We start from the raw sequence: 27,965 nt of genomic DNA on the forward strand, positions 1-27,965 counted from the left end.
TTTAGGTTGTAGCCCTTTTATTAAATGATTGTATTTTCTCTCTAAATGTACATCTAAAAGGTTTCAATCATGTTACGGTCCTTTTTTATATCACGGTTATCTTTTATTTTAAAACCAATATATATATTTATAGTACTCCTTCAGTGGAATTAACGAGCATTTAATTGACGTTTATTGAAGGGCTGACTTTTCTTTCATGGAGGACTTTTCCTACTGAAAAACTTATTTACAAGAGAAAAATATTCTAAATATACTTCTAAAAATGACAATCAAATTTTTGTTGATTGACTTACATTTGATTTAATTATACTGTTTGATCTAATGGAGTATCCTAGCAGGACAGAAGGGTTAAACCAAAATCTTAAAGTAATTCCTCAATAATCTTATAAAATTAAAAAAAAAAAAAACTAGCATGCAAACAGAAAAAGTACTTTATTTATAACATCATTTTGTAAACAATCACACTGTGCATTTTTGAATTCAACAATAACAAATTTTTTTTCTATAGATTTATAGCAAACCTATGTGAAGTCAATGAGTTAATACAAGAGTGAAGACAAATAGGGTAGAATAATTTTTGAAACTGTTAAATTACAGCACTTGATACAAAGACAGATAACTATCTGTACCATAAAAATTTACATGCCACAAAACATTAATTTATAACTTTAAATATGCAGTAAAACACATTTATAAAAAAGCATCAATATTAATTTTATTATAAACCAGTGAATTGCTGAGAGGAATATTTATTAAAACTTACCAAAACCAGTAAATTTTGCAACTGAGGTAAAAATTTATAAGTAAACAAAACTATCATTTATAAGAGCCAAAAAGTAAAAGAAAGGGCAGACGACACTTCTTGATGACTGTGTCTACTCCTTGATATTCTGAAGCAGCTTCAGCAAATGTGACTCAATAACCTGTTGAACTAGAAGAGATAGGTTATCAAGACCACAGCATGCTGATTACACAATTTTAAACAGAACTATCAAATTCAACTTAACATCAACTTTTTCTTTTCTTTCTTTTACATTTTTTAAGTGTTTACTTTTGAGAGAGAGACAGAGCGCGAGTGGGGGGTGGGGCAGAGAGAGAGAGGGGGAGACACAGAATCTGAAGCAGGTGCCAGGCTCTGAGCTGTCAGCACAGAGCCCCACGTGGGGCTCGAACTCACGGACCGCGAGATCATGACCTGAGCTGAAGTTGGCTGCTTAACCGACTGAGCCACCCAGGCACCCCCATCAACTTTTTCTTAAAATAGTTATTCATCATATTCTGAGGATATATCCTAGTAATATATACTCATAGTCTGAGGGTGATACGATTGCATGCAATACTTAACGCACTTAAAACTTAGTCTGTCATGGACTTAGTAATTGTCTAAGTTACTGGATTCTGTTCTTGCACAAAGTTTGTTCTAAAGAACAGAGAAAGGGCAACCAGAAAGCATTTTGTAAATAATTTGTTACAAAATGTTAAACAAATCTTGTACATAAATAGGTGTGCACTCTAGCAACTAGTTATTTGGGTTGGTGAAAAGTAATAGTAACAAACTCTTTTTTTTGGTAAGAATTTGTTGATTTTGCCCACAGTTAAAAGTATATGTCAGGAGTTAGGATAACATGTCATGTTTTAGGACTACAAGTGATGAAAATGGTTTAGACCACAGTTTGTACTATTTATATAGCTTTACTAACTAAAATACAATCTGACAGGGGCGCCTGGGTGGCTCAGTCGGTTGAGCGGCCGACTTTGGCTCAGGTCATGATCTCGCGGTCCGTGAGTTCGAGCCCCGCGTCGGGCTCTGTGCTGACAGCTCAGAGCCTGGAGCCTGTTTCAGATTCTGTCTCTCCCTCTCTCTGACCCTTCCCCGTTCATGCTCTGTCTCTCTCTGTCTCAAAAATAAATAAATGTTAAAAAAAATTAAAAAAAAAATACAATCTGACAGTTCTAAAATACTTACCACCTCTATAGCCCAAGGCTACAGCTAAATCCATAGAATTATACCCAGAGTCAGTTTCAATTGTGGGGTCAGCTCCATTTTCTGTATCAAAACAGAAAATTCTGCATAAATAAAATGAAAATGTAGACATGTTTGTCTATTACTGGCTCATGTGCAAACAGCAGGACAGATTTTCAGCAAAGTGGAGGGTATCTTCAGGATGGTCTGACAAAGTACGAAGGGCAGAGATTTCACTTCGGTGGGTCAGAGGGAAGACACTTCAAACAAACAGGCATCCTCTCGAAAAGCTGAAACTCATCAACAACTACAGCGAGAACTTCTGCATAAAGACGCCGCGGGTCGAGGAAACAACTGTGGATTCACACGTGATCCTCCAAAGGAAAGCAACAAAGACAAATGCTCCAAGCACAGGTGTGTGGCGTGCTGGAGCTGCTTCTCACACGGGCAACTCTCTGGTAGCACGTGTTCCAGAAGGATTCACGTGTTTAATAGTAATTAATGATTCTCCTGAGTAATACCAAGGGAGGCCACCTTGTAAGAAGTTAAAATAAACCCCTCACATGGTATTTTCTAAATATTTTCACTTTTAAAAATGGCTTACCTAAGAGCATTTTTACACATTTAACATGATTCCCATGTACAGCATAAAGCAAAGGTGTTCCTCCATTCTGCAAAAGGAAAAGGTCATTTAGTTTTCAAGGTGAGCAAGATTCGAGTAATTCAATGTTGCCGTTGAGGAGTTTTACTAAGAAATGGACATGTAAAAGTAGTTTAAGGCAATTTTCATGTTTTGTGAAGAATACTTAAATCAGATGTCACAAGTGAGTTTACACCATTAACTTTTTCTTCCAGGTGTTTAAGTTAATGATTTTTCCAAATGTTTAGTGAAATGTATTATGTCTCTCCAAACTAAGTAAATCCTAGAGTTTATTACAGTATTTTAAAATCGGTAGCATAAACTCACCCAATCATATTCATTCACATCAACTCCACAATCAAGCAGCATTTTGACAATATCTGTGTAGCCTTTACTACAGGCCAATGATAGTGCACTTTCTCGACCTTTTCCTAAAAGCTGGGGATCAGCACCCTGGAGTGGTAAGTGGAGAGAAAAGACTTTTCAATTCATGTAAACAAGAATACTGTTGTTTCTGTCACTAAGAATTCAGTTCAATACTTTGGTCAGGTAACGTTCTGGGGTAAATAACGCAAATTTCTACTCATGGATGCCTTCCTTCCTCCCTTTATCTCGGTCCTAACTGTCCTTCTGCTCTGGAGTCAAATTACATCTCCTCCACGAAGCTGGTCCTAGAGAGCTGACGGTACTTTTGCTCCCACTGTACCTCAAGGGAGTTGGGCATTAAATTCTCTCTTGCTGTTTCACGTACGATTGGTCTTGTCTGCCCAGCTAGATCCAGGTTCCACAAGAACATGAAAAGCATGTAAAATTGTTTTGGATCCTCTACCATTGCATCTAGTTGGCTGAAGATACAAAATCTTTACTACAGACTTAAGTAACTGTACATATACATTTTCTGAGGCATTTTCCTTACATTCTGAAGTAGAAACTCTACCACAGCTATTTGCCCGTGTGCTGCAGCCCACATCAGAGGAGTAAATCCTTCTTCATCCGTGTGATTGATAACATTTTCTATTTAAAAGAAAAGCAATTTTTGTCATCTAATTTAACAACCAACTATTAATATCATTAAGAAAATACTGGCATTCTAAAAAGTTGATACTACTACTCACTGAAGTTCACTTTCTGCCGACTTATTTGCTGAAGTCCTATTAAGTGTTGTTGCAGGGTGCAGTGTGAATGTATTAAAATGTGCTTCGGTATACACAGCTCAGTTCGAACAGCGTGTTTCTACTGCACATGACGTAACGCTAGGTACAAGGCAGTCCACAAAAGACTGGACTCGGGATCAGGAGACCATAGTCTGAATCCTGCCTCTGTCACTTTACAGGACTATGATTCTGGGCATATCATTTAATTTCTCCAATACATGGAATAATACTTTGCTTATCTCAATGAGTAGTTGGGAGAAACACAATAGAAGTGAGATTATATAATAGCCCTTACAATTATATAAATATATATTATAAAACCTCCAAAACCTTATTAAAATTATCTTCTACTCTATAGCTAACATTGATATTTTTTTCATTCTTGGTGGTTTACTAACATAATTGGGATGAAGACAGAATAATCTGAAACACAGTCCCATGCAATTCTACCTTGAACCCCATTTTGTTTCCTAGATTCACCTTACTAGTTACAAAGTCCACAGGTTTCCCCTAAGTTTATTTAGTAGACAGAATGAAACCTTCAAATATTTATGAACAAAAAGAAATATAATACTGAAGTATGTCTTATAAGAAAATGACATGATGAAAAAAAACCCACCTCTTTTATCATGCACCCTGTACTCAATCAGTAATGTTGGGATAACTGGCTAACTTTATGAAAAAGGAAAATAAAAGTAAAGCTTGACCTTTACCTCCTTATACCAAAACATTCCATATGCGTCAAAGATTGAAATGTGAAAAAAACCAAACCACAGAAATTGTAGAATAAGATGTGAGTGAATTTATTTGTAATTTTGAAGTAGAAAATCATTTCAAAGCAGGATATAAAACTCAAAAGTTGCAAGGAAAAAAATAAATTTACCACTACAAAATGTTAAAATTTTGTTTGAAAACATCAGAATCAAAGGAAAATGACAAACTAGAAAAAAAAAATGCAACATAAACAACAGAGTGAATTTCTTTAATTTAGATAAGAGTTCACATAAATCAACACATATCAGGCAGTTCACACACAAAAAAGCTTAAATAGACCATAATTTAAAAAACTGAAACAAAACCAGTATGAGAGACTATTTTTTCACCCATGAGATTAGCAAAGATTAAAGTCTGATAATATCTTGTGTCAGGGTATGGGGAAACAGAAACTCTAACTCTGGTGTAGGGACAGGACAAATATCTGGCAATATATATATAAATAAAAATTCACATTTCTTTTGACCCGGCAAATATACTTGTAGGAATTTACATACTTAAAAGGAATGTAAGCAAGACTATTATTTAAGAGCAAGAAATTGGAATCACCTCCAAGAGGATTAGTTAAAAAATAAAAACATGCGGGGCGCCTGGGTGGCTCAGCCGGTTAAGTGTCCGACTTTGGCTCAGGTCATGATCTCGCGGTCTGTGGGCGTGAGACCTGTGTCAGGCTCTGTTGCTGGCAGCTCAGAGCCTGCAGCCTGTTTCAGGTTCTGTGTCTCCCTCTCTCTCTGCCCTTCCCCTACTCATGCTCTGTCTCCCTCTGTCTCTCAAAAATAAATAAATGTTTAAAAAAATTAAAAAAAACCAAAACATGGTACATGTGTATGCAGCAATACAGTGCAAAATCATAGACCTGTTAAACTATTAAAAAGAATGAAACAGATCTTTATGTGCTTATATGGAAAGATGTCCAAAATATTAAGTGAAAAAAAGGAAAGTGTAATACGGTGTGTACAATACTTTCCCTCTTGTGTAAACAACAAAAAAGCACATATATATTCTCATACAGAACTCCAAAAATAAACAGAAATGTTTTCTAGAAAAGTTTCCTGAAAATATAAGAAATTTATAATATTTGCTTTTGGGAACAAGGCTGGGATGGTATGGGAAGCTGTGACTTTTATACTTTATATACTTTTTGTTTGTCTGTTTTTTACTACCTATGGGTTATCTGCCTGGTGAGATTATGCAACTATTTTTTTTGTCTTTATACTTTCCTGTATTAAAATAAAACAACAAAAATCTAATAAACCCTACAAAATTTAAGTACGTTTAAAAGAACAGGCTATTACCTTGTTCAATCCGAGTAGCTAGGTAAAGCATCTCTCCCTGAGCAGCCAACTGGTGAACAGATAGAGCTGAAACAATACCATAAAAAGCTTCACAGTTTTCGACTTATAGGGTACACTTTCATCACGTCAGTATTCATATGTGTGCAGCAATTTTCTTTTCTAAAATAAAAACTCTCATTTTATTGTTTAAAAAAAATGTAACTTAAAATATACCTATATCTGAGGATCGGTATGTGTTTAAGGCAATTCTGACAGCTACAAAGTATTATTAGCAATGAACAGGCAAATTGTTATGATCAACTATTAATGCAAATTGCCACTGATCTTATCAATCAAAGAAACAGTTTAGGTATTTAATTTTTAAAATGCTAACTCAATATCCAAACTTAGGAGGATGTTGGGTCTAAAACCACACAAAGATATACCTTCTGTCTTTTTATAGACTGAATCCTCTGAAATCCCAAAGACCATTATTTCAAGACTCCACGGGTTTTTTTCTAACCCATGGGAATTAGTAAGTTGAAAACTAACTTTGAGAGTAAATTCTTGAATGCAGACTTCATTGTGGCTAATCAGCTGTGTGACCTTGAGTAAATAATTAAATGTTTTTGTCTATAAAATGAGGGAGGGGAACTGCATAATCTCTAGGTGTTTCTTTTTAGCTCAAAAATAATATGGTTGGACTATTTTAAGACAATATCTTTATTTCATTCATTTATTTATATTTAAAAGTTTATATATTTATTTTAAGAGAAAGAGAAGGGCAGAGGGAGAGAGAGAGAGAGAGAGAGAGACAGACAGACAGAGAGGATCCCAACCAGGCTCCTCAATATCAGCGCAGACCCCCAGGTGGGGCTTGATCCCATGAGTGAGATCATGACCTGAAGTCAAGAGTCGGAAACTTAATGGACCCACCCAGGCAACCCTCATTTATTTATTTTAAGACAACATCTTTATTTTACAACAAAACTAAACAGGCACTGTTCTGTGAGAGTTCATCTTAGAAATTAGTATCACTTGATCCTTGACTTCAGTAATATGACTGAGTGGCCTTAATAGAAAGAAAGCAATTAGGAAGCACATGGAAATATAGTAAGTAGAAACTTTGGCTAATAGGTGAAGTAAGAATCATGGACTCCTCCTGCTTAACTGCTAGGGCATGCCATTCAAAATTAGGAGAGATACAGTGTTTCCAAAGTAAAAACAAATATTTCACCATGCTTTAGAATATAGATGCATTTACATTACATATTCGATACAGTTCCTAACGTCAAACTGCTTACTGGTTTTCTTTCATTAACATACCCATACTACATTTTTCTGATTTGTATAGAAAAGCTTCATTTTATTTCCTCTAGAATGATTCCATTTTTAAAAATTGTGGCTTCAAGGTTTTAAAAAGAGAAATTTCATATTCATGTTATTATAGTCAAATTCTAAATTACAAATCACTCAGCTTTTACTACAAATCACTTGCTGATCACTGATCTAGTTTAAAAGTAAAATGTGAAGTAAAAATACTCTCTTACTTTGCACATAGTTCAGAATAAAAGATTGTTTTTTTATAGTTAAACTATAAAGGTTTTAATAGTGCCTGGGTGGCTCAGTCGGTTAGGTGTCTGACTTCGGCTCAGGTCTGATCTCGTCGTTCCGTGAGTTCCAGCCCCACGTAGGGTTCTGTGCTGACAGCTCAGAGCCTGGAGCCTGCTTCAGATTCTGTGTCTCCCTCTCTCTCTGCCCCTCCCCTGCTCACACTCTGTCTCTCTCTCTCACACAAAAATAAATATTAAAAAAAAAACTATAAAGGTTTTAAGAATGAAAACCTGTAAAAATCTGTATGTGTATGAATATAAACCTGTATTTGTATAAACCTATACAAAATCTGTATTAAAATCTATACTTTTTCTCAACAAATATAAAACATGAAATATGTGACTCTGCAGTAATATTGTGAAATTTTAAATTACTGAAACTATCAAGACATCACTTTCCAAATAGGATATGCATTTAAAGAAAATAATGTTTCAAGGCCAAACTCTTGAAAGCATTATACCAGTAATAAGAATATTTTAACAACTCAGTGGGAAATACTTACAATTTGCTAAGAGAGGTGTGGTCGAGACCTCATTTCCTCTGTGTTTGTTGGTTAAAGTAGTTGATTGTTTTATGGGTGAGAAGTGCTTTGTTGTAGAGGGAGTGTAGACATGCCTTACTTGAATTCCCGGAGAAGGAGATGTATGGATATTGCATTCAGCTAAGTAAAATAAATTTAAACACATTAACACAATATTTTAATGATAAAACATTTCAGAGTTCTATGTCAATGTTTACATTAAAAGAGAAATACACGAGGTACATCTTCAACTGTTTCTCAAGTGATATTAAATTATTCTTTGCTATTAAAAAATCTATATCATCATAGTGAAAGTTCCAGGAAAAATCTGTATTAATTTTGAACAATTTTATTTTGAAATTAGCTTTTTTATTCAGTAGATTGTTATAAAAATAAATCTACAATATGACGGCAGACTTCACTGCATTAATGCATGGGAAACTGAGGCCAATCAAATATTCATGGAAGAGGGAATATTAAGCTAATTCATTTCTTAAAAGGCACGAATAATTTTTCTTCTATCATTTAAAAAGGTACAAATAAGAAACTTTAATTTCTAAATAAAGGTTAAGCTAGAAAATTTTAAAAAATCAACATACACTATAGACATCACAAAACATGAAAATTATTTAATTTCGGTTTCTGTGAGATTCTAGAAAATCATATTAAAAGATGACTTCCAAACTCTCTTCCCAAACTCAAAATCTCATGATCAGAAAGGAAAAACCAAAACAAAAAACAAAAAAAAACAAAACCATACACAAAAAACACAAAAAAAACCAAAAACAGAACAAATGCACATATTTATACCATAACTTGCAACCTTTAAATAGGACAGATGCCACTTCCAGGTCAGAGTTAACCTGATCTTGAATATTTTTACTATCCTCTTCATTTAAGGACTTCACAAATCGAGAACACACGTTCATATCAAATCGGTTAGGTAATATGAATTTCATTCCCATGGCAACACCCTGAGCTGATCCTTCCTCTGCATTTGAGTCCAGCTGATGTTCTATTTTAATGTCTGGCGTGCCAGTTAGACTGTAAGTGCTGGGACACTCTTCCACTATCAGCTGGGCTCCAATATCCAGATTTGTTGATGTAGCCATGATTTCAACTGTAGTTTCAATGATTAAAACATTCCTTCATGATTTCCTCTTTGTTTTATAGGAGTGGTATCCAGTGTGTTCTTGGAATTTAGATATTGAAAAATCTGAAAGAAAAAAATTAAAAAGATTATATCAACTTAGGTAATAATACACAAAATAATCATTTTTCAATCAAGTATGCACATAGTGCTCTTACAAGCCCCTATACATAACAGTAAGCATACAATGTTTGGAGGCAGACACCGGAGTATGAATCCAAGCTTCACCACTTCTTGGCTGTGTGAACCTGTACATTATTCAACCTCTCCAAGTCTCAGTCTCATCTGTAAAATGGGGGTATCGCCACTAATTGCATAGGATCTTGGTAAAGACCAAATGAGATACAGGCATATTTTTTACCTTCATCACCAGGTTCCAACACATTTTACTCTTTTCTCCCTTCTCCTATTCCTCAACATTGGTAAGTGGACAGAAGATCAAGCTAACAATGAAAATAAACTTTCATGGTTTTTCACCAAGTTAGACCAAGAAGATGGAAGCTATGAACCATGAAGAGGGCTCACACCAGGACACAACCATGCTAGCACCTTGATCTTGGATTGCCCAGCCTTCAGAACTAACCGAAGTTCCTGCTACAGGCGAAGCCCAGAGAGGGGTGGGAGGCACTTCATCAAGATGGAAAGAAGCTAGTTTCTGTTGGGAGAAAACCTTGTAAAAAATTCTCATAGCACCTTTCTTTCAAAAATTGGGCATTTGTTATTTTCATAGTTCAAGTGAGTGACCTTTTCATTGACTGATAGATTTAAACAACCTTCTAAATTTATTTATTAGATTTTTAAGTGCTTATTTATTTGAGAAAGAGAGAGAGAGAGAGAGAGAGAGAGAGAGAGAGAGAATGACAGGGGAAGGGGCAGAGAAAGGGGGATAGAGGACACAAAACGGGCTCCATGCTGACAGCAGAAAGCCTGATGCGGGGCTTGAACTCATAAACTGTGAGATCATGACCTGACCGGGAGTCTGACACTTAACCGACTGAGCTACCCAGTAGCTCCAAACCACCTTCTAATTTTAAAGTGCCAAGACTTCATTCTATAAACTAAAATGGCTAAAACATTAAAAAAATTTGATGTGAAAACTTTAACCTCTTACCTGTAGTTCATTTTTTAACATGCTATGTTTATAAGTGGTTCTCAGTTTGAATTTAAGATAAAATTCATTGTATCCATGTCTATTGGCATCTATAACACCTGATTCTTGGACAGGTAAAGGCTTTACAAAGCTTTGGTTATGATGTACTGAAGATACACTTCTCAGTTTTTGTTTAGTTAAAATGTTAGCAACTTAATATAGGCTCTTATGAAAATTTCCTGAGGGACGACCCATCTCCCACAGACTCCTACCCAGAGCTGGCCTAAATGCAATCCCCTGAGCTCTCTTAGCACACTGCATTTATTTCCATTTTGGCATTTACCATTCCTTTGAATGTTTCCACTTAAACTCCCAAGAAACTGAAAACTTCTCTAGGCTGGGGGCCACTCTTACTAATCTTTGCATACAAAACAGAGCTTGATCCCATCAGGTGCTCCAGAAATGTTTTCTGATATGAAGTTTAACACTGTTTCATATTATTTCCTATCCTAAAATGACCCTGCGAGATGCCCAACAGGGGCTTGCTAATTAGATCTGGCATTCTGGTCTCAACATCACTACTAGCTAGCTGTGCAACAATGGAAAGACAAGTCATATACGTTTTCTGAGACTCGTTGTATTAATCTATACAACGAAGACGGTTGAAATAGGCATCTCTAATATTCTTTCTAGCTCCAAACATCTTCCATGTCATAATATAGGCGGAATTACCCTCTTCGAGAAGGGGAGAACTGGGGCGAGGAGGGAGTGAAAACAGAACGCTGGTCCTGCCAATACGCTAGACGAGATGAGCCAAAATTGATGGGTTAAGCTAAGATTTTGAAGACTTGGAGAAGGAGAGGTGAAAATAGGATTGAGAGTAAGAGGCAGTGAGAAGAAGACGATGGCCAAAGGAGAGCTAGGATCACCTCGATGGGTCAGAGCCCAGGGATGAAGGGAGAAAACCTAATGAGATACACATTCCGCAGTGGATCCTAGTAACAGGTGTCCCTTGGCTCTTCCTACTCCTGAAACTGTCCACCAAGGAAAGGAAGGTGCTATGAAAATGACGCCTCACAGGCGACAGGTGTCCCAGGGCAGAAGCCCCGTGAAAGGGACACTGTAGGGAGGGAAGTCCGCTCGGGAGCCACCCGCCAGCTCGGCCCGAAAAGTCGCTCAGGCGGAAACTCTGGTTCACCCCCGGCGGGAGGGTCCGGGGGACAGGGGCCGGAAGACTACTGGATGGGCGCGCAGGGCCTCGCGACTACCTTCGACAGCCGACAGCCAGTCGGGCCTTTCCATCTGCGGCCACAGATTCACTGCAGGCCCCCAAACCCCGGCTTGTTTTGACCGCGACGTCACTTCCGATTTCTTCTTTCGGGGTTTGGCCAAAAAACGTTCCGCGTCACCGCAGCCGAGAGGACTTCCAGGTTTTTTCCCCCGCCGCTGCACAGTCTTTGCTGCCCAAGTACTACGGACACTGGGTCACTTCAGCAGGACCCGTCTGGGTCTCTAGAGCAACACCCGTCCAGTACTGGGATCACGTCTCCTCCTCCCCCATCGTCCCGCCCCCCTGACCCGCCCCTACGACTCCTGGCCGCGTAAGTCACGTGAGCATACGCCCTTACGTCACTTTTGTGCGACCGGCCAGGTAGTTCTGCCGTCTCTGTGTCTCGGCGGCGCCGTGTAGAGTCCGCGTGATCTTCCGCGAGTGAGCCTTACTAGTCCGGGTGGGGGCTGGCCGAATCCAAGAAATTCTCCTTGGACACAAAGTGCCCCGGCGGCCCCGCGGGGCCTATCGGAGGTAGGTGAAGGCAGCTCCTGGTGGGCGCAGTCCGGACCCACGTCGGGCCTGCTTTGCTATCTCGCGTGCTCCTCTGGGGCTTCCCAGTCTTCGCAGACGGGCTGAAACTCTTTAACCAACCTCTCAGGATCCTCACCGCTTAGCTTCGACCCATATTTGCCCCTTCTACGACCACATTCTCGCTTGTGCACCGTTATTAATCCGTATCCCTCCGAGGCAGTGGGCAAATTTCCATCTCTGTCTTTGCTAATGATGTTCCCTCGGTTTCGAATGCTGCCCTCACCCCGTGTGCTTGTGCTCATCTTAAGAGGTCAGTCTATTTTGATCTTATACGTCAAGGCCGAGCTGAAATGCACTGTGAATCTTTCTGGGAGCCTCCCGGTTAGAATCAAAAATCTTTTTTGAGCGCTTAGTACTTTGTACGTTACTTATAGCATATATCTGTTATTCTGCGTCGGATTGTAGTAGTGTCTATTCATTTAGTTTCAGTTTCTCAGGCTCTGACCTCTCCCTGATCATTTTCTTATTGATTTTCACATCATTTCTTGCCTGCATGCCTTTGTATTGTGTCGTGTCCCCCCTCTCCCTCTCCTCCAGTGCTGTATCTCACTTTTATCTGGCAAACCACTATTCCTTACTTGTAAACATTTAAAGCTTTAAACTGTTTCTCTCGAGGCAGAGTTAGGTATTCCTTTGCCGATATTCTAGTAAGGGATGGCTTTGCCTGTATGCCAGTAAGGGAAGGAGCCACAGGCTAAATCTGGGCAAGTGATGGTTTCTTTTCGCCTGCCAGTGAGCCTAGAATTGTTTTACAGGTAACTTTTTGCAGTCTGATGCTAGGAAGCACTTTGAACCCGAAGTGAGTAAAATGTTATTCCCCGCCTCCATAAATCTCATTCTTTTCATTTATAAACATAAAATTGTACTCATAATTATTTGGGGGGCGGTTAGTAAAAAATTGGGATTTTTTTTCTTGCTTGCTTTCTTGTAACCAATGATTCTCCATTTTGCCTGTTGGCCAGCAAAGCTTAAGATACTTATCTTCTGGTTCCTTGCAGAAGAAGTTTGTTGACTCTTGCTGTGTAGTAATGTTCATATTACAGACACCATTTGTGATTTTAATTTCGTGTTTTTCCATAGAACCCAACACAATGCTTTCTTTCCTTCCTTCCACAAGTTTTCTTTGAGCACTTAAAAAAAAAATCTTCCAGGTACAAAATATTCAGTTTAGTAGGAAAAAGAGATCATTACAAATGCAATTTTACTATGCACAGTGACAGAAATATGCAGAGTGAAGTAGGATTAGTTCACAGAAGGTTTCCTGGGGGATGTGATTCTTGAGTTGAGCTTTAAATGATAAACAGCAAGTGGGTAGATGGAGATCATTCCTGGCAAAAGAGGACAAATGAGCAAAGAATGAGAGAAGAAAGAGAATTCTGTGTTAAAAGGGAGTAACAAAGAAGTGAAGCTGGAAAGGTAAGCAAGGGCCAGATCACATGCCATGTTAGGGAGCTTCGACCTTTATTTTCAGGCAAGGTTGGGCTTTGTAGCAAAAGCTGGATCTTGCTGATGGCTATTTAAAGGATGAATGAGGGAGTCAGGAGCCCTTATACTGCACCATATCAGTAGATGAGAAGATCTGATTAGGGCAGTGGAACTTGGTAGAGTGGACATGATGGAGGTTTAGAAAGATCTGGGAGGTAAACTCATCTTAACTACTTGGATGTTAAAAGTGAAGAGGAAGGACAAGTCAAAGCTGATTCCATAGTCCTAGATTCTGCCAATCACCACCTAAAATGGAGAATATTGGAGTGTGTGAAAGCACTGACCCATATCTGTTTTACTCAACATAGTATCTCCAGAGCCTAGAACAGTGCAGGTACTTGAATGAACAGAAACGTTTCCTTCCTTTGAATCATTGATTGCTGTGTTTCATCAAAATAGCCTTTAGCATATGCCATCCCTATTCATTTTGGTATTACTCATGCACTGTTACCAGGCTTTTTGGGATAGACAATGAGTTGCACCACTGATAACATGAATCTCTTTTACAGCTGAATAGTTCTGGAGAGATGTTTTGGCTTAATTCTATGTTAGTTAAAAGTTTTAATTCATTTTTATCCTACTGTTTAAAAAAAATATTTATTTATTTCTTCTTAGAGATGGGGGCAGAGAGGAGAGAGGGAGACAGAGAGAATCCCAAGCAGGTTCCCCTGTCAGCACAGAGCCCTTTGTGGGGCTGAATCCCAAGAACCAGGAGAACGTGACCTGAGCTGAAATCAAGAGTTGGACACTTAATGACTCAGCCACTCAGGAGCCCCTTTTCTTAAATTTAATTTTAAGCTTCTCCGGGTTGTCTGGGTGGCTCAATCAGTTAAGCGTCCGACTTTGGCTCAGGTCATGATGTCACCGTTCGTGAGCTCGAGCCCCGCGTCGGGCTCTGTGCTGACAGCCCAGAGCCTGAGGCCTGTTTCAGATTCTGTCTCTCTCTGCCCCTCGCCTGTGTGCTCGCTCTCTCTCTCTCTCTCTCTCAAAGAGTAAATAAACATTAAAAAGGAATTTAAAAAATTTTTAATTTTAAGCTTTTCCATTAGAATACTAGCTTTGTTTTCCTTCTTGGTATTTCTAAGGCTTTCAGGAAGTCAAGACCCTAGACTGTGTTCTTACAGATTGAATGTTATCTTAAATTTGGTTTCAGGAAACTTTTCTATTTGCAGTTTCACCTTAATGCTTTCTGTTGTTAAGAAATAAACAATCCAAGCCAGTGCACTTCTGCTTTGGCTACTGGATGGATGGTTGAGCCAGACTTATTTCCAAGTGTTGTAAATTGGCTAGTTAGATGTGAGAATATTTGTGTACAGCTTCTGTGTATAGCTGAGTAGAGGGTGCACTCTGGTAGTCTTATCTGTATTCTACCTGCTTCCTTAAGGTTGTCTCTTCTGTGTTATAGTTAAATGGTTTATTGGTCACTAATCCTATAAGCTACCACACAGCCTTTTGAAAAGACACAAAGTGAAAGTTATACAGGTTTAAGAATAATGTGTATTTAAAATGTTTTCTTTTTCAGACATAAAGCAGAGTCACTGTAATTATTTCTAACATCAATTTCAAACTATTTATTCTTGGATAACAGCCCAATTATATGAAATTATGGCTGGTTATAAGCCTGTAGCTATTCAGACGTATCCTATACTTGGTGAAAAAATCACCCAAGACACACTGTACTGGAACAACTATAAGGTAAGTGGAGACAGTAACGAGGGGGTTGTACTGATGCTCATTTCTCCAGCATATGTTATACTTTGGATACTCTAATAGAGAGCTAATAACTAAAAGGAATCAATCACCAGTTCATAATTTGGGTAGAAAATTAGGTAGCTGAGGTTTTTTCTTAGAATTTTTTATAAAAGTCCCTACTGCTTAATCATTTTAATCATACAAGGACCTAGTGCAGAATAGATGATTAATGAATGCCAAATGAATTAAATCTTAGAATTTGAATCTCATGCGAGAAAATTTTTTTTGCCTTTGCAAAACTAAGGAGAAAGTGATGCAGAATTAATTCTGCTAGACTATCTATAAAAGCTTGAAAATTAATTTTTTTAAAAGATGAACAACTAAATAGAAAAGTGGAAAAAGATTGGGATTGGGAGGTTAATGGAACAAGAAATTTAAATGACCAATAAATGTATAAAAGAGCTGTGGCTTCACTCATAAAGAAATGTCAGTTACCACAATAATTTGGATACTACTTTCATCTGTTATATTGACACAAATGAAAAATTTTGATCATTGCTACTTGAGGGAGGGAAATTGATGCAGACTTTCTGGAGGGCAGTTTCGCATTATCTATTGTGATAAAAATACCTTTTGGGCATGTAAGTTCCACAGTTTGAAACTTACCCAAAGATTACAGTCCCCTAAATTTGCTGAGATACAGGTATATAGATGTTGATTAAAGTATTATTTGTAATGCTAGAAATTCTGGGAAAACCTGTGTCCCTTAGTAGTGGACCGGTAAAGTAAATTATGATGTACCCTATAACGGACGGCAAATCTATTGATCATATGAAAAATTAGCTGAGATGTGTAATTGAGTGAAAGGAAGCGAGGTTCAGAACAGCCTGCATGGTGTGATCTTTCTGTCAGTTACAGAATACATGGTTAAATGTATGCTGGCATAGGCATAACTTTTTCTCCCCAGTAATAATCACAGAAAACTCCACAGCTGAAGAGAAAGAGTGGAGTATGGTTTTCCAGCCATATAGTTATTTACTTTAATGACAGCCAGGATGGTCTGGGTGATGTTATTTGGACCTTTTTTGCGTTTTCATACTTCTGTATTAGATACAACCTAGCAAATGTTACTAAGAACAAAGTGAAACGATCGAGTAAGAAATTATGTAATGCTTGAACAGTCTTACCAGTTGTAACTCTGTTAATACTTTGTATTTTGTTTTGTTAAGACCCCTGTTCAGATCAAGGAGTTTGGTGCAGTGTCAAAAGTAGACTTTTCTCCGCAGCCTCCATATAATTATGCTGTCACAGCTTCCTCGAGGGTAAATATAATATTACATTTATTTTTCTTTTGTGTCTTTGTATGTACGACTGATCTAGAGGCGTTTGGTTAAGTACTGTGTTTTTTATCTTTTCATAGATTCACATTTATGGCCGATATTCTCAAGAACCTATAAAAACCTTTTCCCGATTTAAAGACACAGCATACTGTGCGACTTTTCGTCAGGATGGTAGACTGCTTGTAGCTGGCAGTGAAGATGGTGGAGTTCAGCTTTTTGATATAACGGGGAGAGCTCCCCTCAGGCACTTTGAAGGCCATACTAAGTAAGAGCCAGGGTTGAAAAATTTAAAAACAACTTTTTTTTAACTGAGGTATAATTAACAAAACATTATGTTAGTTTCAGTTGTATGTTCGATGTTTGTGTATGTTGCAAAATAATAAGTCTAGTTAACATCTGTCACCATATTGTTACAGACAGTTGGTTTTTATGTGTTCTTTGTTGTTTTGTTGTTGTAAGCTTTTTTGGTTTCTTTTTTTTGGGGCTTTGAATAAAAACATAGAGCAGTTCTGTGAAGATTATGTACCTGTATGTACTTTATTTCATGATTGTTCAAGGACAGAGTGCTTAATCTAGGCCAGTCCTATGGTCCAGTTTGATGGGGCTCATGAATTCTGTAGAATTGTTTGTGACATTTGAAGAAATGTATGTTTTTCCGGGAAGATTTCCTATAGCTTTCATTTAATTTCTTAGTGACTTCTGTGATCAGTCAAGGTTATAAACCACTGATCTAAAGGCAGCTCACAACTATGAATGAGAACTCTATAGGCTAAACTATAGTGGAGGTTCTCATTTTGAAGGCAAGTTGGAAGGTTGATTGTTTCTTCTTGAATTTAATATTTTCCCCTTGATAAATGGTCAGGGCAATTTTATATTATAACTTTATATCAGAATTACCAATTTCAATTCTGACATTTGTTACTGATTTAAAAATCTGAAGTGTTTTTTACAGTGTATTATCAGGAAGGTCTTTTCTCATAAATGAAACATTTAAAATATAACAGAAATTCACTTAACATGATCCTACTTAGTGTCAAGTCTTCGAATTTTGTAAAGAACTACCCATTTTGAAGTATTTTTTTAAAGTAAGTTTATTTATTTTGGGAGAGGGGGGAGACAGAGAATCCCAAGCAGGCTCTGTTGCTGTCAGCACAGAGCCTGACGTGGGACTCGATCCTAGAGACCGTGAGGTCATGGCCTGAGCTGAATTCAAGAATCAGAAGCTTAACTGACTGAGCCACGCAGGTGCCCCTGAAAATTTTTTTTAAGTGTTTATCCATTTATTTTGAGAGAGAGAGGGTGTGAGTGAGCGGGGGAGGGGCAGAGAGAGCATCCCAAGCATGTTCTGTGCTGTCAGCGCTCAACCAACTGAGCCACCCAGGTGCCCGTCCCCCATTTTGAAAGTTTTTAAATTAAAAGTACCTTTGCTCCAACATTTAGAACGTTTACCTTTATTGAGCAGTTTTGTAGAATTGTTAACATATAGAAAATAACTTGTAAGGCTGTTGAATATTATTAACTTCATAGTGTAAGGGTATTTAGAATTTTAAATTGGCTTAGGGACGGATATCTGTTTTAAAGATTTTTCTCTCATGATTTCCCCCTACAATTACTCCCTAAAACTGAGCTTTTTTTGTTATTTGGGGAAAAGCAGAGTTTTATGTTTTATGTTAGTTTTTTTCTTGCTATTTAACATATTGATCCTTGATTTTTTAGAGCAGTTCATACAGTCGATTTTACAGCTGACAAATATCATGTGGTCTCTGGGGCTGATGATTATACGGTTAAATTGTGGGATATTCCAAACTCCAAAGAAATTCTGACATTCAAAGAACATTCTGATTATGTGAGGTGTGGATGTGCTAGCAAACTGAACCCAGATCTCTTTGTAACAGGTTGGTGAACTATTTTTCCCTCCTGAAGTTGATCGTTTTATTGCGATATAATTTGACGCTGCTTTGGGCCTCTTTTGGGATAGAGCAATGTAAAAAATTTTATAAAGGAATATGTTTCTGTCTATCCAATTCTTTTCTTTTTCTTCTTTTGGTGATTGTTCTTATTGTCTTCCAAGTGTGTTTGGAAACATAAGGCTTCCTTGAAAACATGAGTGTCGGAACTATGGTTTAGTACTCTGGTTTTCACAGAGCCTCCAAGCAGCTGAGAAACAAAGATAATGGAGTTCAGTCTTTGTGGGTGCTTGTGCAGAGGTTCCCAGCTGATTGAGTAGTGACAATAACTTGAAGATGGGAATAGTTTAAGGTCCTATATGATATAGTATGGTATAGTAATGCTTTTTCAGAAATAATCAGTGGTCCCAGAGTTTGTAGGTACTTTGTCATCATGAACATACATAGGTGTCTTTAAATTTTATCTAAGCCCTTTCTCCTTTTCAAATTTGTTTGCATACACACACGTATATTTAGTTTTTGTTGATTTGAGTAACGAAACTCACCTAATACCAAAATTGACATTTTAGGGTCATACGATCATACCCTCAAGATGTTTGACGCACGAACCAATAAGAGTGTGATCTCTGTTGAGCATGGGCAGCCAGTGGAGAGTGTCCTGCTCTTTCCCTCTGGAGGTCTTCTGGTATCAGCAGGTATTTTAAAAATTGCTTTTACCTATATAGTTGGTTTTGAGTCAGTTATGTCTTTATCAGTTACTTTTTATAATTTAATATTGTGCACTTGAATTACATACCTAGGTTTTGCTCAATTGGTAAACAGGACAAGCAAGCAGTTATTATTTATTGACTACCTAATGTGAGCCAGGTACTGGGCTCTTATATACAAATTATTGAGCCTAGAAATGAGTGAGTTTTCTCCCTATTTTGCAACTAAGGAAATAAATAAAAGTTTTTAAAGTAATTGGTCCATGATAGAGTGGCAGATCTGAAATCCCAGAACTCGAGAGCCTGCATTGTGTATATAAGCCAGAAATCCAGGTTGTATGCCTGTTATTCCTACCTAAGAGATCTTAGGTTGAAAGAGATCACAGTTCTTTCAATTCTAGGATCAGGCTTGTCTGTTTTTATGTCTCTTTTGACTGAAGTGACTTTGTCTAGAAAATAGCCAGTAGTTCTGGAGGAGGGTATAATGTGGCGTTCAAAGGGGGTCTTGGTACGTTTTTCATCAAGCTGGAACTGAGGCATTTTTCTGTAATGTTGATCCTAGAGCATTTTCAAAATGAGAATGGAAGAAATAAATCGGCTTCTTTGATTTATCAAGTCAAAGTTAATGTGTTGACATTAGAATACAAAGGTGGTGTGTATAATTCATAGCACGTATATGGCTGTGTGTATAGATTTTTTTTCTTAATTCTAAAACCCGAATAGAAATTACCCTGTTTTTTACTTCTTCCCCAGTACCTGTTTAGTTTCAAAATAAATTGATGACATTGTCAGATGTATCCATTTTTCTTGATGTTATTTTGAGAAATGGAAACAAGCTGAATGGGGAGAATGGACACGTGTATGCTAATCTCCACTGTGTCACTAGCTAATTGTATGACCTTGGAAAATCCCTTAACTCCTATAGACTTTGAAAATGAGAGTTTGGATAGGATCACTTGTTTTAAACTGTGCTCTCATGAGCTGCCACATGCAGTGAGACAGGGACTATGAATTGGCTCACAGGCCCGGTTTCCCAGTCAGGATAGGTAAGACCTTTGCTCCCCCCTCTCCAACTCATTCTTCAATTTTACCTTCTAGACTTGTGTGTAACATTTCATTGAAATAGAAGATGCTATAGTAAAAGAATTCTTTTTAAACTATTAGATTAAATTGCCTTTAAGGACGCTTCTAACTCTTAGAGTAGAAGTGATAGGGAAATTTTTCAGTTTTGTTGGGATTCACAAACTTTTTAGGAAATAAAACTTTATTATTCATTTCTGTAGTGACACATTTCTTTTGCAGAATGATTTTATTACAATTTTCTTAAAATCCATTTTGGTTATACTTTTTATTTTGTAGGCAGTTCTGTGAACTTTACAGGTATGCAATAATTTTTTGTTGTAACAGTTCTTCGTGGTAGGAACTATTTGTTATCATCAGTTACAAACTCAATAAATGATAGAGACAGCATTGAAACCAGGCAGTTTTGCAGAACCCTTCACTTCACCTCCATGCTGTGCAGTGTCTAGTAAAGAATGCTTTTCAAATCTTGAAAATATTGAATGTATAGGCAGAATTTCAAACTAATGATTATTTCTTTCTATAGGAGGTCGTTATGTTAAAATCTGGGACATACTAAAAGGAGGACAGTTGCTAGTATCTTTGAAAAATCATCATAAAACTGTGACATGTTTATATCTGAGCAGCTCTGGACAGAGGTTACTCTCTGGGTCACTGGATAGGTTAGCATTTTAATTTTCTTTCCTTATCATTGGTATTGTAGAAATATTTACTGCTTGAGAAAATGAGTTATTTCTGCAGTATTTGTAATGAAATAAATGTTCTGTCAAATGATTTCTTTGGAAATCTATTGAGTTGAAAATAGTTTTGACCTTTTATTTACAATACAGTAAACTTATTTTCTCACTTGACAAAATTTAGTGCGTTAACTTGCATACTTAAGGAATTTTATTGAACCATTTGAACGTTAATCTTTAAAATAGTCTATGTTATTCTGTGGCTTTAAAAAATCCTTTGTGTATATATTTGTATATTTTAAAAGATTTCTTCTGAGTGTATGTATATATTCTAGCATATATTCTTCAAAAGTTAAAATTGTATGTGAAAATTTGTATACTTTAACGTGATTCAAATATTCCTTTTTTATATAAGCTTTAGTATTCCATTAGTTAAAGTTCTAGAACAGTGCTGGCCAACAGAAATAAGATGTGGGCTACATATGTAGTTTTAAATATTGTAGTAGCCACAGAAAGGCAAAAGGAACTAGGTAAAATTAATTTAATAATATATTTCATTTAGTTCAGTGTATCTAAAATATCATTTCAACACGTAATCCGTGTAAAAATTATTACCGAGAGACTAGAGACAAATTAAGCATCCAATATGTGCCCTATGATGTGGTAATTTATAGTGATTAAAGTGAAATATAGTTTTGTTTAACAGAAAAATGTTTTAATACTGCCTCAGTTTTAAAATTAAAATAAGTTAATTAAAATCAAGTAAAATTGAAAATTTGGCTCTTAATTTTCATAACCACTCTTCAAGTGCTCAGTAGCATGTGGCTAGAACTATGGCACAGTTCTTGTAGTTACTTACATTCGTTTGTTTTTGGTCATTTTGTTTCCATATTTCCTATTTTCACTATTATGGAAAGCCTTGGTTTTTCAGTATGCTTAATACATATTTTAAAAGCTAGAAAATATTTTAGACAGAAAGGACCTATTTATTATGTAAATAGGTAGCAGATTCTCTGAAATGGTGTTACTAGGCAATTTGGGACTCGAGTTTAAAAAAAACTTTTTTTAAATGTATGTTTGTTTATTTTTTTGAGAGAGAGAGAGACAGAGACAGAGACAGTGCAAGTGGGGGGTGAGGCAGAAAGAGAGGGAGACACAGAATCTGAAGCAGCCTCCAGGCTCTGAGCCGTCAGCACAGAGCCCGACGCGGGGCTTGAACTCATGGATTGCAAGTTTGTGTCCTGAGCTGAAGTCGGACGCTTAACCAACTGAGCCACCCAGGCGCCCCTGGGACTCAGGTTTTAGATGTGTCCCTCAAAAATCAAGTGTGAGTTGGCTCTGTTCACGGTTCTCAGCCCACAGTGACTTGTGTCTCCAAGAGGATGCGCGGCAGCAGCTGGAGACATTTTGGGTTGTTGGCACCAGTTGGGAGTGGTGAGCTGCTGGCCTGCAGTGGGTAGCGGTTCCGGATGCTGCTGAGCTTCCTGCAGTGCACAGAACAGCCTCCACAACAAAGACTGATCTGGCCCATGGTGCAGAGCATGCTAACGTTGAGAAACCCTGCTCTTTTGACTTCCAGTGGGCTTTGATACTTTTTCTTTACTCTCATGTGTCATCTTCAGGCTGTGTTGGTTCGCGGTCTGTTCTTCTGGTGACTACTCAGGTCTTTATACAGACATGGCTAGTACTAACAGTTCAGTTGTAAAAGATTCAGTGATGAATTAGTTTGCAGTTGATATTATTAATTGTTATTTTCCTTCATTGATGTGTAAAATTTAATAGTTATATATTTCTAAAAAGTAGAAAATTTGCATTTATACTCCTTTCCAAGGTGATTTATGACAAACCTTTCCTTTTTATCAGGAAGGTGAAAATATATAGCACGACTTCCTATAAAGTAGTCCACAGTTTTGATTACGCAGCTTCAATTTTGAGTCTTGCACTTGCAGTAAGTATTTTTAGCCCTTTTTAAAGCTGTCACTAACATTGTTGAGTGAAACTGAAATGGAATTTTACAGTTTATCTTTGTATTTGAATAAATCTTATTTTCTTCTTGCCACATGAAATAGTTAAGACAGTTGCTATTATATGACTTGTCCCAGTAATTTAGTATGAATTGAGATTTGGGTCTTGTTCACCATATAGCTTCAAACCGAGTACAGCTGTAGGCATTGTTAACTCTAAAGACAGGATCTGGGAAATTGTTAAATCTCTTTTCAACACATTTAACTTAGGGTTAACATACTCTAGAAAGTCACATTGGCTCTCTGAGGGGGATAAAAAAAGAGGAGAGAGAGAAGGAGATAACAAAGTGAATGTGCTTGTCTTTGTTGATGCTCTTTCTGGAATGTCCACTGTCAAGTTTCATGAGCCGTGGAAGAAGAGGAAATTTGAATACATCATATAGAAATCTGAATTAGAAGAGGAAAAGCTTATTATAAAATATTCTCTTGGCCAGACTGTGGAAAGTCATGCCATCGCACAATCCTTTTCCTAGTAAGAGGATGTAGGAAAAAAATTATTTTAGAAGTTCCCCAAGATGTCATTAATTCTGTATTATTATACAAAGTGCCAGTATAATTTACACTGGATATAACGTGTTCTATCAGTAAAATCATATCCTGGAAGAAAAAATGATTTGTTCTGACTTTTTGCATAGATCATTGTTAGGCAAAGTATCTCTATCTGAATGGAACTCTTGTGAAAGTGCGGATAAGCAGAAAATGCTTTATAAATGGTGTTTTGAAGAAAAAGTAAGATAAATGATGTGTTAGGAATAGACTAACTTATATTTCTAATTGCTTTTAGCATGAAGATGAGACAATAGTTGTGGGAATGACCAATGGAATACTAAGTGTTAAACATAGGAAATCTGAAGCAAAGAAGGATTCTCTTCCGAGGAGAAGAAGGCCTGCATATCGAACTTTTATTAAAGGAAAAAATTACATGAAGCAACGGGTATTTGTATATTTCTTACTTTTTTTTTAGATGGTGTAGTTTGTTAGAGTAGCCAACTCCGTCCCTGCATGTTACTGGAACGTGTAGTTCACATGGCATTTAGCTTTATTTTGCTTTTGTCTACATTAGCTCTCTCTCCAGATTGCTAGATTGGGAACATTATTAATAAGTAGTGGGGAATAAGGAGTACTTTAATATCCTGAATCATTATAATGTTACAGTATTTTACTGTATTCAAAAACAATATCTTTCATATGGTATCTGATTGAATGTCCTAAACAACCCTGAACAGTAGCAGAGCCAATTATGTGCCCATTTGGCATCTGAGGAGATGGAGATACAAAGAAGTTACGGTCTATGTAGCATTTCGTTACTGGTTACCAGAGTTGTTGGGACTAGATCTGTTTCTCACATCCTTGGTTTCTCTTTCTGCCAGGTCACGTAGGCTGCCACGTAAAGAGAACTGAAATGAGTAATATTTGCCCAGAGTGAGGTGTTGTGTATATGTTGTAAGTTAAGTCATAGGAGAGTTAATAATACATTGATGTGGCAAAGTATTCCATTTTCAATTAGTCTGCATTCTTGGCATATGCCTGGTATTTATTACACAGTTCAGGGTCACCCTGGTGTAAAAAAATAACACTATGAAAAAATTTGTTTTCAATGCAACTCTATACAGAAACTGATTTTTCTTTATAAATTTTCTTTGTAATACAGGATGACATTTTGATCAACAGGCCATCAAAGAAACACCTAGAATTATATGACAGGGATCTGAAAAATTTCCGGGTCTCTAAAGCACTTGACAGAGTCCTTGAGGTAAGTGAGGAGCATGTATACATACATACAATATGCTGTGTGTGTGTGTGTGTGTGTGTGTGTGTGTTTTAAATTTTATTTTTATTTTTAGTAAGACTTTAGTTTTTTAGAACAGTTTTAGATTCACAGCAAAATTGAGGGAAAGGTACAGAGATTTCCCATATATTCCCTGCCCTACACATACATAGCCTCTCCTATTACTAGCATCCCCCACCAAAATGGTACATTTGTTACAGTTGATGAACCCGTAAGAAGCGTATTTTTAAAAGACTCGTTTTATTACTTGTCTTGTGCATTACCATTACCCCAAACTGTAAAGATAAAAACCTATTTAACTTCGGTAATTGTTAGTGAGTTCCAAGACTATGATCTTTTTCCTTTGATGTCTTATCTGCTCATGTTGACTCTGAAAATTTTTCTAGCCTAGTTGTACAATAAAGACACCTGAGATTACAGTTTCCATCATAAAGGAGCTAAATCGAAGAGGAGTCCTTGCAAATGCCCTTGCAGGCCGCGATGAAAAGGAAATAAGTCGTGTTCTTAATTTTTTGATACGGTATGTTTTATGTCATGAAACCTGTATTTTGCATCGGAAATCCTTCTTTATCTCAAATGAGAGACATTTACTTTTAGATTGACCTTTGTAGACAACTAAAGGAATAATTCAGTAAATCTTTTTTAAGGATTTTTTGGGAAAGATTGCAAGTTTCAGTAAACAATTTTTGCTTTTTAGGAATCTTTCTCAGCCAAGATTTGCCCCTGTTTTGATCAATGCTGCTGAAATAATTATTGGTGAGTAGTTGTTAAAACCTGAAAAATCCAAGCATGCTTGCAACAATAGAGGTGTCAGATAATGAAATCAAATAGATTACAATATCTTGTTTTATCAATTCTCCAGTAGAGAGTATCATGAAGAAAACAAACAACATTAGCAAAACAATGCATTTTAAAGGAAGTAAAATGTTTACAGTAGTTCTGAATTGCTGAGAATAATTATAATTAAAGAACTTTGTCTTAGACATCACTAATGATGACTATTTTTTAATGAGAAAATGAAATAAGAACCTCTACAATTTACTTTCTGTAATTATTTCATTTTGAATACATTTATTCAGTTGGACTGTTTACTTTCTGTAAATCATAAATTGTAAAATAAGTACAGATTTTTCAGTACCTTTGTAGGTAATATTTTTACACTTTTCCTAAACATTGGCTATTCGTTTATTGTTTAGAAAGATACTTACCATTAATGTGTTTTATTTCTCTTTCCAGATATATATCTTCCTGTGATTGGTCAGTCACCTGTAGTTGACAAAAAGTTTTTATTACTTCAAGGACTTGTAGAGAAAGAGATTGATTACCAAAGAGAACTACTAGAAACCTTGGGGATGATGGATATGCTCTTTGCCACTATGACAAGGAAAGAAAGCACTTCTGTGTGGCAGCATGCATCTGATGGATTTCTAGAGAACAAGAAGATGGAATCATAGTGTCTGCTTAAAGAGACCTGTAAGAACTGCTAACTTGAAATCGATTTGATTCTATTAATTATTTGAAAGAGAATCTCTTTGATAGATTAAAAACTACCCCAAAACTATTCACAGAAGGAGTTTTATGGAAGAGACCTGAATAACTATAATTGGAAAATAAGAACCTATTTTAAGACATGGTGTACCATGGTTTACCAAATATGTACTATATTTTGAATTATTCCATGGCATCTTCTGCTGGAAGATCTCCGTTATCTTGGTCATAGTGTAGTGTTCACCTTGGACAAATTGATACTAATTTTAATACAGCGAAGTGGTGTATGAACATCCGGGCAGGCATTCAGAATCTGGAATGGGTTTCAGCTGGAATCCTGCTAAAGGAACAGTGCTTTATTTTGTATTTCTGTCCTGGAAAAACAACAACGGCAACAACACAACAAATGGCAACAACAAATAAATTCTCTCTTCACTCTCATCGGTGCCCTTGGGATTTTCAGGCTTGGCTCCGTCTGCTTGACATCCTCATTTATCATGGGTCCCATGTTCTGCTTCCACTGGTAGCGGGACTGCCTCTGCTCCACTTGCAGCAAATCAGTGGCCAGCTCTGAACAGTTTAACTCTGAACTAGTTAGATATGTATTCAGAAAGTGTGAGGAGGCAGCTTTGATACCTAACAATTGTATTCTCCATTCCACATACTCTTTTTATTCCGTGAATCGTGACCATCCTTGTCAGAACAAGGTCTCCAGATCTTAGTGGACCACGTTTTCTTCCATCTCGATATGTTGTTTTTCTACCCAGTTTTCCGCTTGCCTCAGGCCAAAGGAGTGATAAAATTTGTCATTTCTCTTGTAAGAATTAGCCTGTCATCTTGTTGTATATGTTTGGAGCTTATCTTGTAGCTCCCGACCCTTCTGAAAACCATTTTCTCTGATCTGTATTTATATTTTTATCCCTCAATTTCCATATTCACCTTGTGCTTCAGAACCCAAGCTAGAGTAGCTTGCTTTGGAAAATAGTTGTATTTTTTTTTAAGTTCAATGTAAGTCACGTTTTTTTATAAAGATATTCTTATTTTCTTCTTGTATTTCTGAGATGTATCAATTCTTGATGGATAGTTCCTGGCTAGTGAATGCTGGCACACACATTTCACACTTGCTACCTCTCCCGCCTTCCCCTTCCTTTTCCACCTCATGTGTTAATTATCTGTAAGGAAACATGCCTTGGGTTAGAAGGACCCTTAGTTAAAGGAAGATTCTATAATGGGAATCTCCTCTTAAAATTTAGTTCTGTGAATTCAGATTTTTTTTTTTTTTTAAAGCAGAAAAAAAAGTTTCTGTGGTCTGGTAAGAGCATGTGCTCAAAAATAAGGTGTTAGTTTCCCTTTTATGAATTGACTTATGTAAACATACAGCACACTGGCTTATGAGAAACCAGGAGTTTGCTTCCCTGAGTAATTATGAGATTAGATGAGGTCAGAAACTGTCTTCATGTTGAAATAACTTATTTAAATAAACATCATATGTAAAGGCTTTTAAAAATACTTCTTAAGTATGGTGGTAATTTGTGTACTAGTAAAAATTGAGAGGATGAAATTCTGTCTAAAACTAGCTGCCATCAAGTGTGTGACATGTGATAAGGGTTTTCCCATATATTATTAGTTTTTAAATGTTTATTTATTTTGAGGGGCGCCTGGGTGGCGCAGTCAGTTAAGCGTCCGACTTCAGCCAGGTCACGATCTCGCGGTCCGTGAGTTCGAGCCCCGCG

The 27,965-nt window shown here is 36.9% G+C and overlaps 2 protein-coding genes across 2 annotated transcripts; one reads left to right on the forward strand and one right to left on the reverse strand.

Annotated features, from left to right (window-relative positions):
• Positions 1-415: 415 nt before the first annotated feature.
• Positions 416-11,707, reverse strand: ANKRA2 (ankyrin repeat family A member 2). The gene is made up of 9 exons (XM_042988292.1): positions 11,448-11,707; positions 8,763-9,155; positions 7,922-8,080; positions 5,827-5,892; positions 3,520-3,617; positions 2,931-3,056; positions 2,568-2,634; positions 1,967-2,047; positions 416-931 (listed from the first exon to the last, which is right to left on the reverse strand). Exons 2-9 carry the CDS (start codon positions 9,049-9,051, stop codon positions 876-878), a joined length of 942 nt encoding a protein of 313 aa, XP_042844226.1. The 5' UTR covers positions 9,052-9,155; positions 11,448-11,707; the 3' UTR covers positions 416-875.
• Positions 11,708-11,711: 4 nt separating this feature from the next.
• UTP15 (UTP15 small subunit processome component) lies at positions 11,712-27,914 on the forward strand. The gene is made up of 13 exons (XM_007079849.3): positions 11,712-11,983; positions 15,051-15,223; positions 16,450-16,542; positions 16,641-16,825; positions 18,277-18,455; positions 19,037-19,162; positions 20,781-20,916; positions 22,795-22,879; positions 23,740-23,889; positions 24,607-24,708; positions 25,131-25,264; positions 25,442-25,500; positions 25,981-27,914. The coding sequence occupies exons 2-13, from the start codon at positions 15,134-15,136 to the stop codon at positions 26,196-26,198; spliced, it is 1,557 nt and encodes a 518-aa protein (XP_007079911.2). The 5' UTR covers positions 11,712-11,983; positions 15,051-15,133; the 3' UTR covers positions 26,199-27,914.
• The last annotated feature ends 51 nt before the right edge of the window (positions 27,915-27,965 follow it).

The sequence above is a fragment of the Panthera tigris genome, chromosome A1 (genome assembly GCF_018350195.1).
Source record: "Panthera tigris isolate Pti1 chromosome A1, P.tigris_Pti1_mat1.1, whole genome shotgun sequence".
Classification (NCBI taxonomy): Eukaryota; Metazoa; Chordata; class Mammalia; order Carnivora; family Felidae; genus Panthera; species Panthera tigris.

What these genes read in the sequence shown, in the direction of transcription:
- UTP15 (XM_007079849.3), top strand. Translation starts at nt 15,134, where the DNA reads ATGGCTGGTTATAAGCCTGTAGCTATTCAGACGTATCCTATACTTGGT. An exon ending in AAAATTACATGAAGCAACGG is followed by an intron (nt 23,890 to 24,606) that starts GTATTTGTATAT and finishes TTTGTAATACAG; the next exon opens with GATGACATTTTGATCAACAG. An exon ending in GTTCTTAATTTTTTGATACG is followed by an intron (nt 25,265 to 25,441) that starts GTATGTTTTATG and finishes TTTGCTTTTTAG; the next exon opens with GAATCTTTCTCAGCCAAGAT.
- ANKRA2 (XM_042988292.1), bottom strand. Translation starts at nt 9,051, where the DNA reads ATGGCTACATCAACAAATCTGGATATTGGAGCCCAGCTGATAGTGGAA. An exon ending in GGCATCTGTCCTATTTAAAG is followed by an intron (nt 8,081 to 8,762) that starts GTTGCAAGTTAT and finishes TATTTTACTTAG; the next exon opens with CTGAATGCAATATCCATACA. An exon ending in AGCTACTCGGATTGAACAAG is followed by an intron (nt 3,618 to 5,826) that starts GTAATAGCCTGT and finishes TCTTTTAAATAG; the next exon opens with AAAATGTTATCAATCACACG.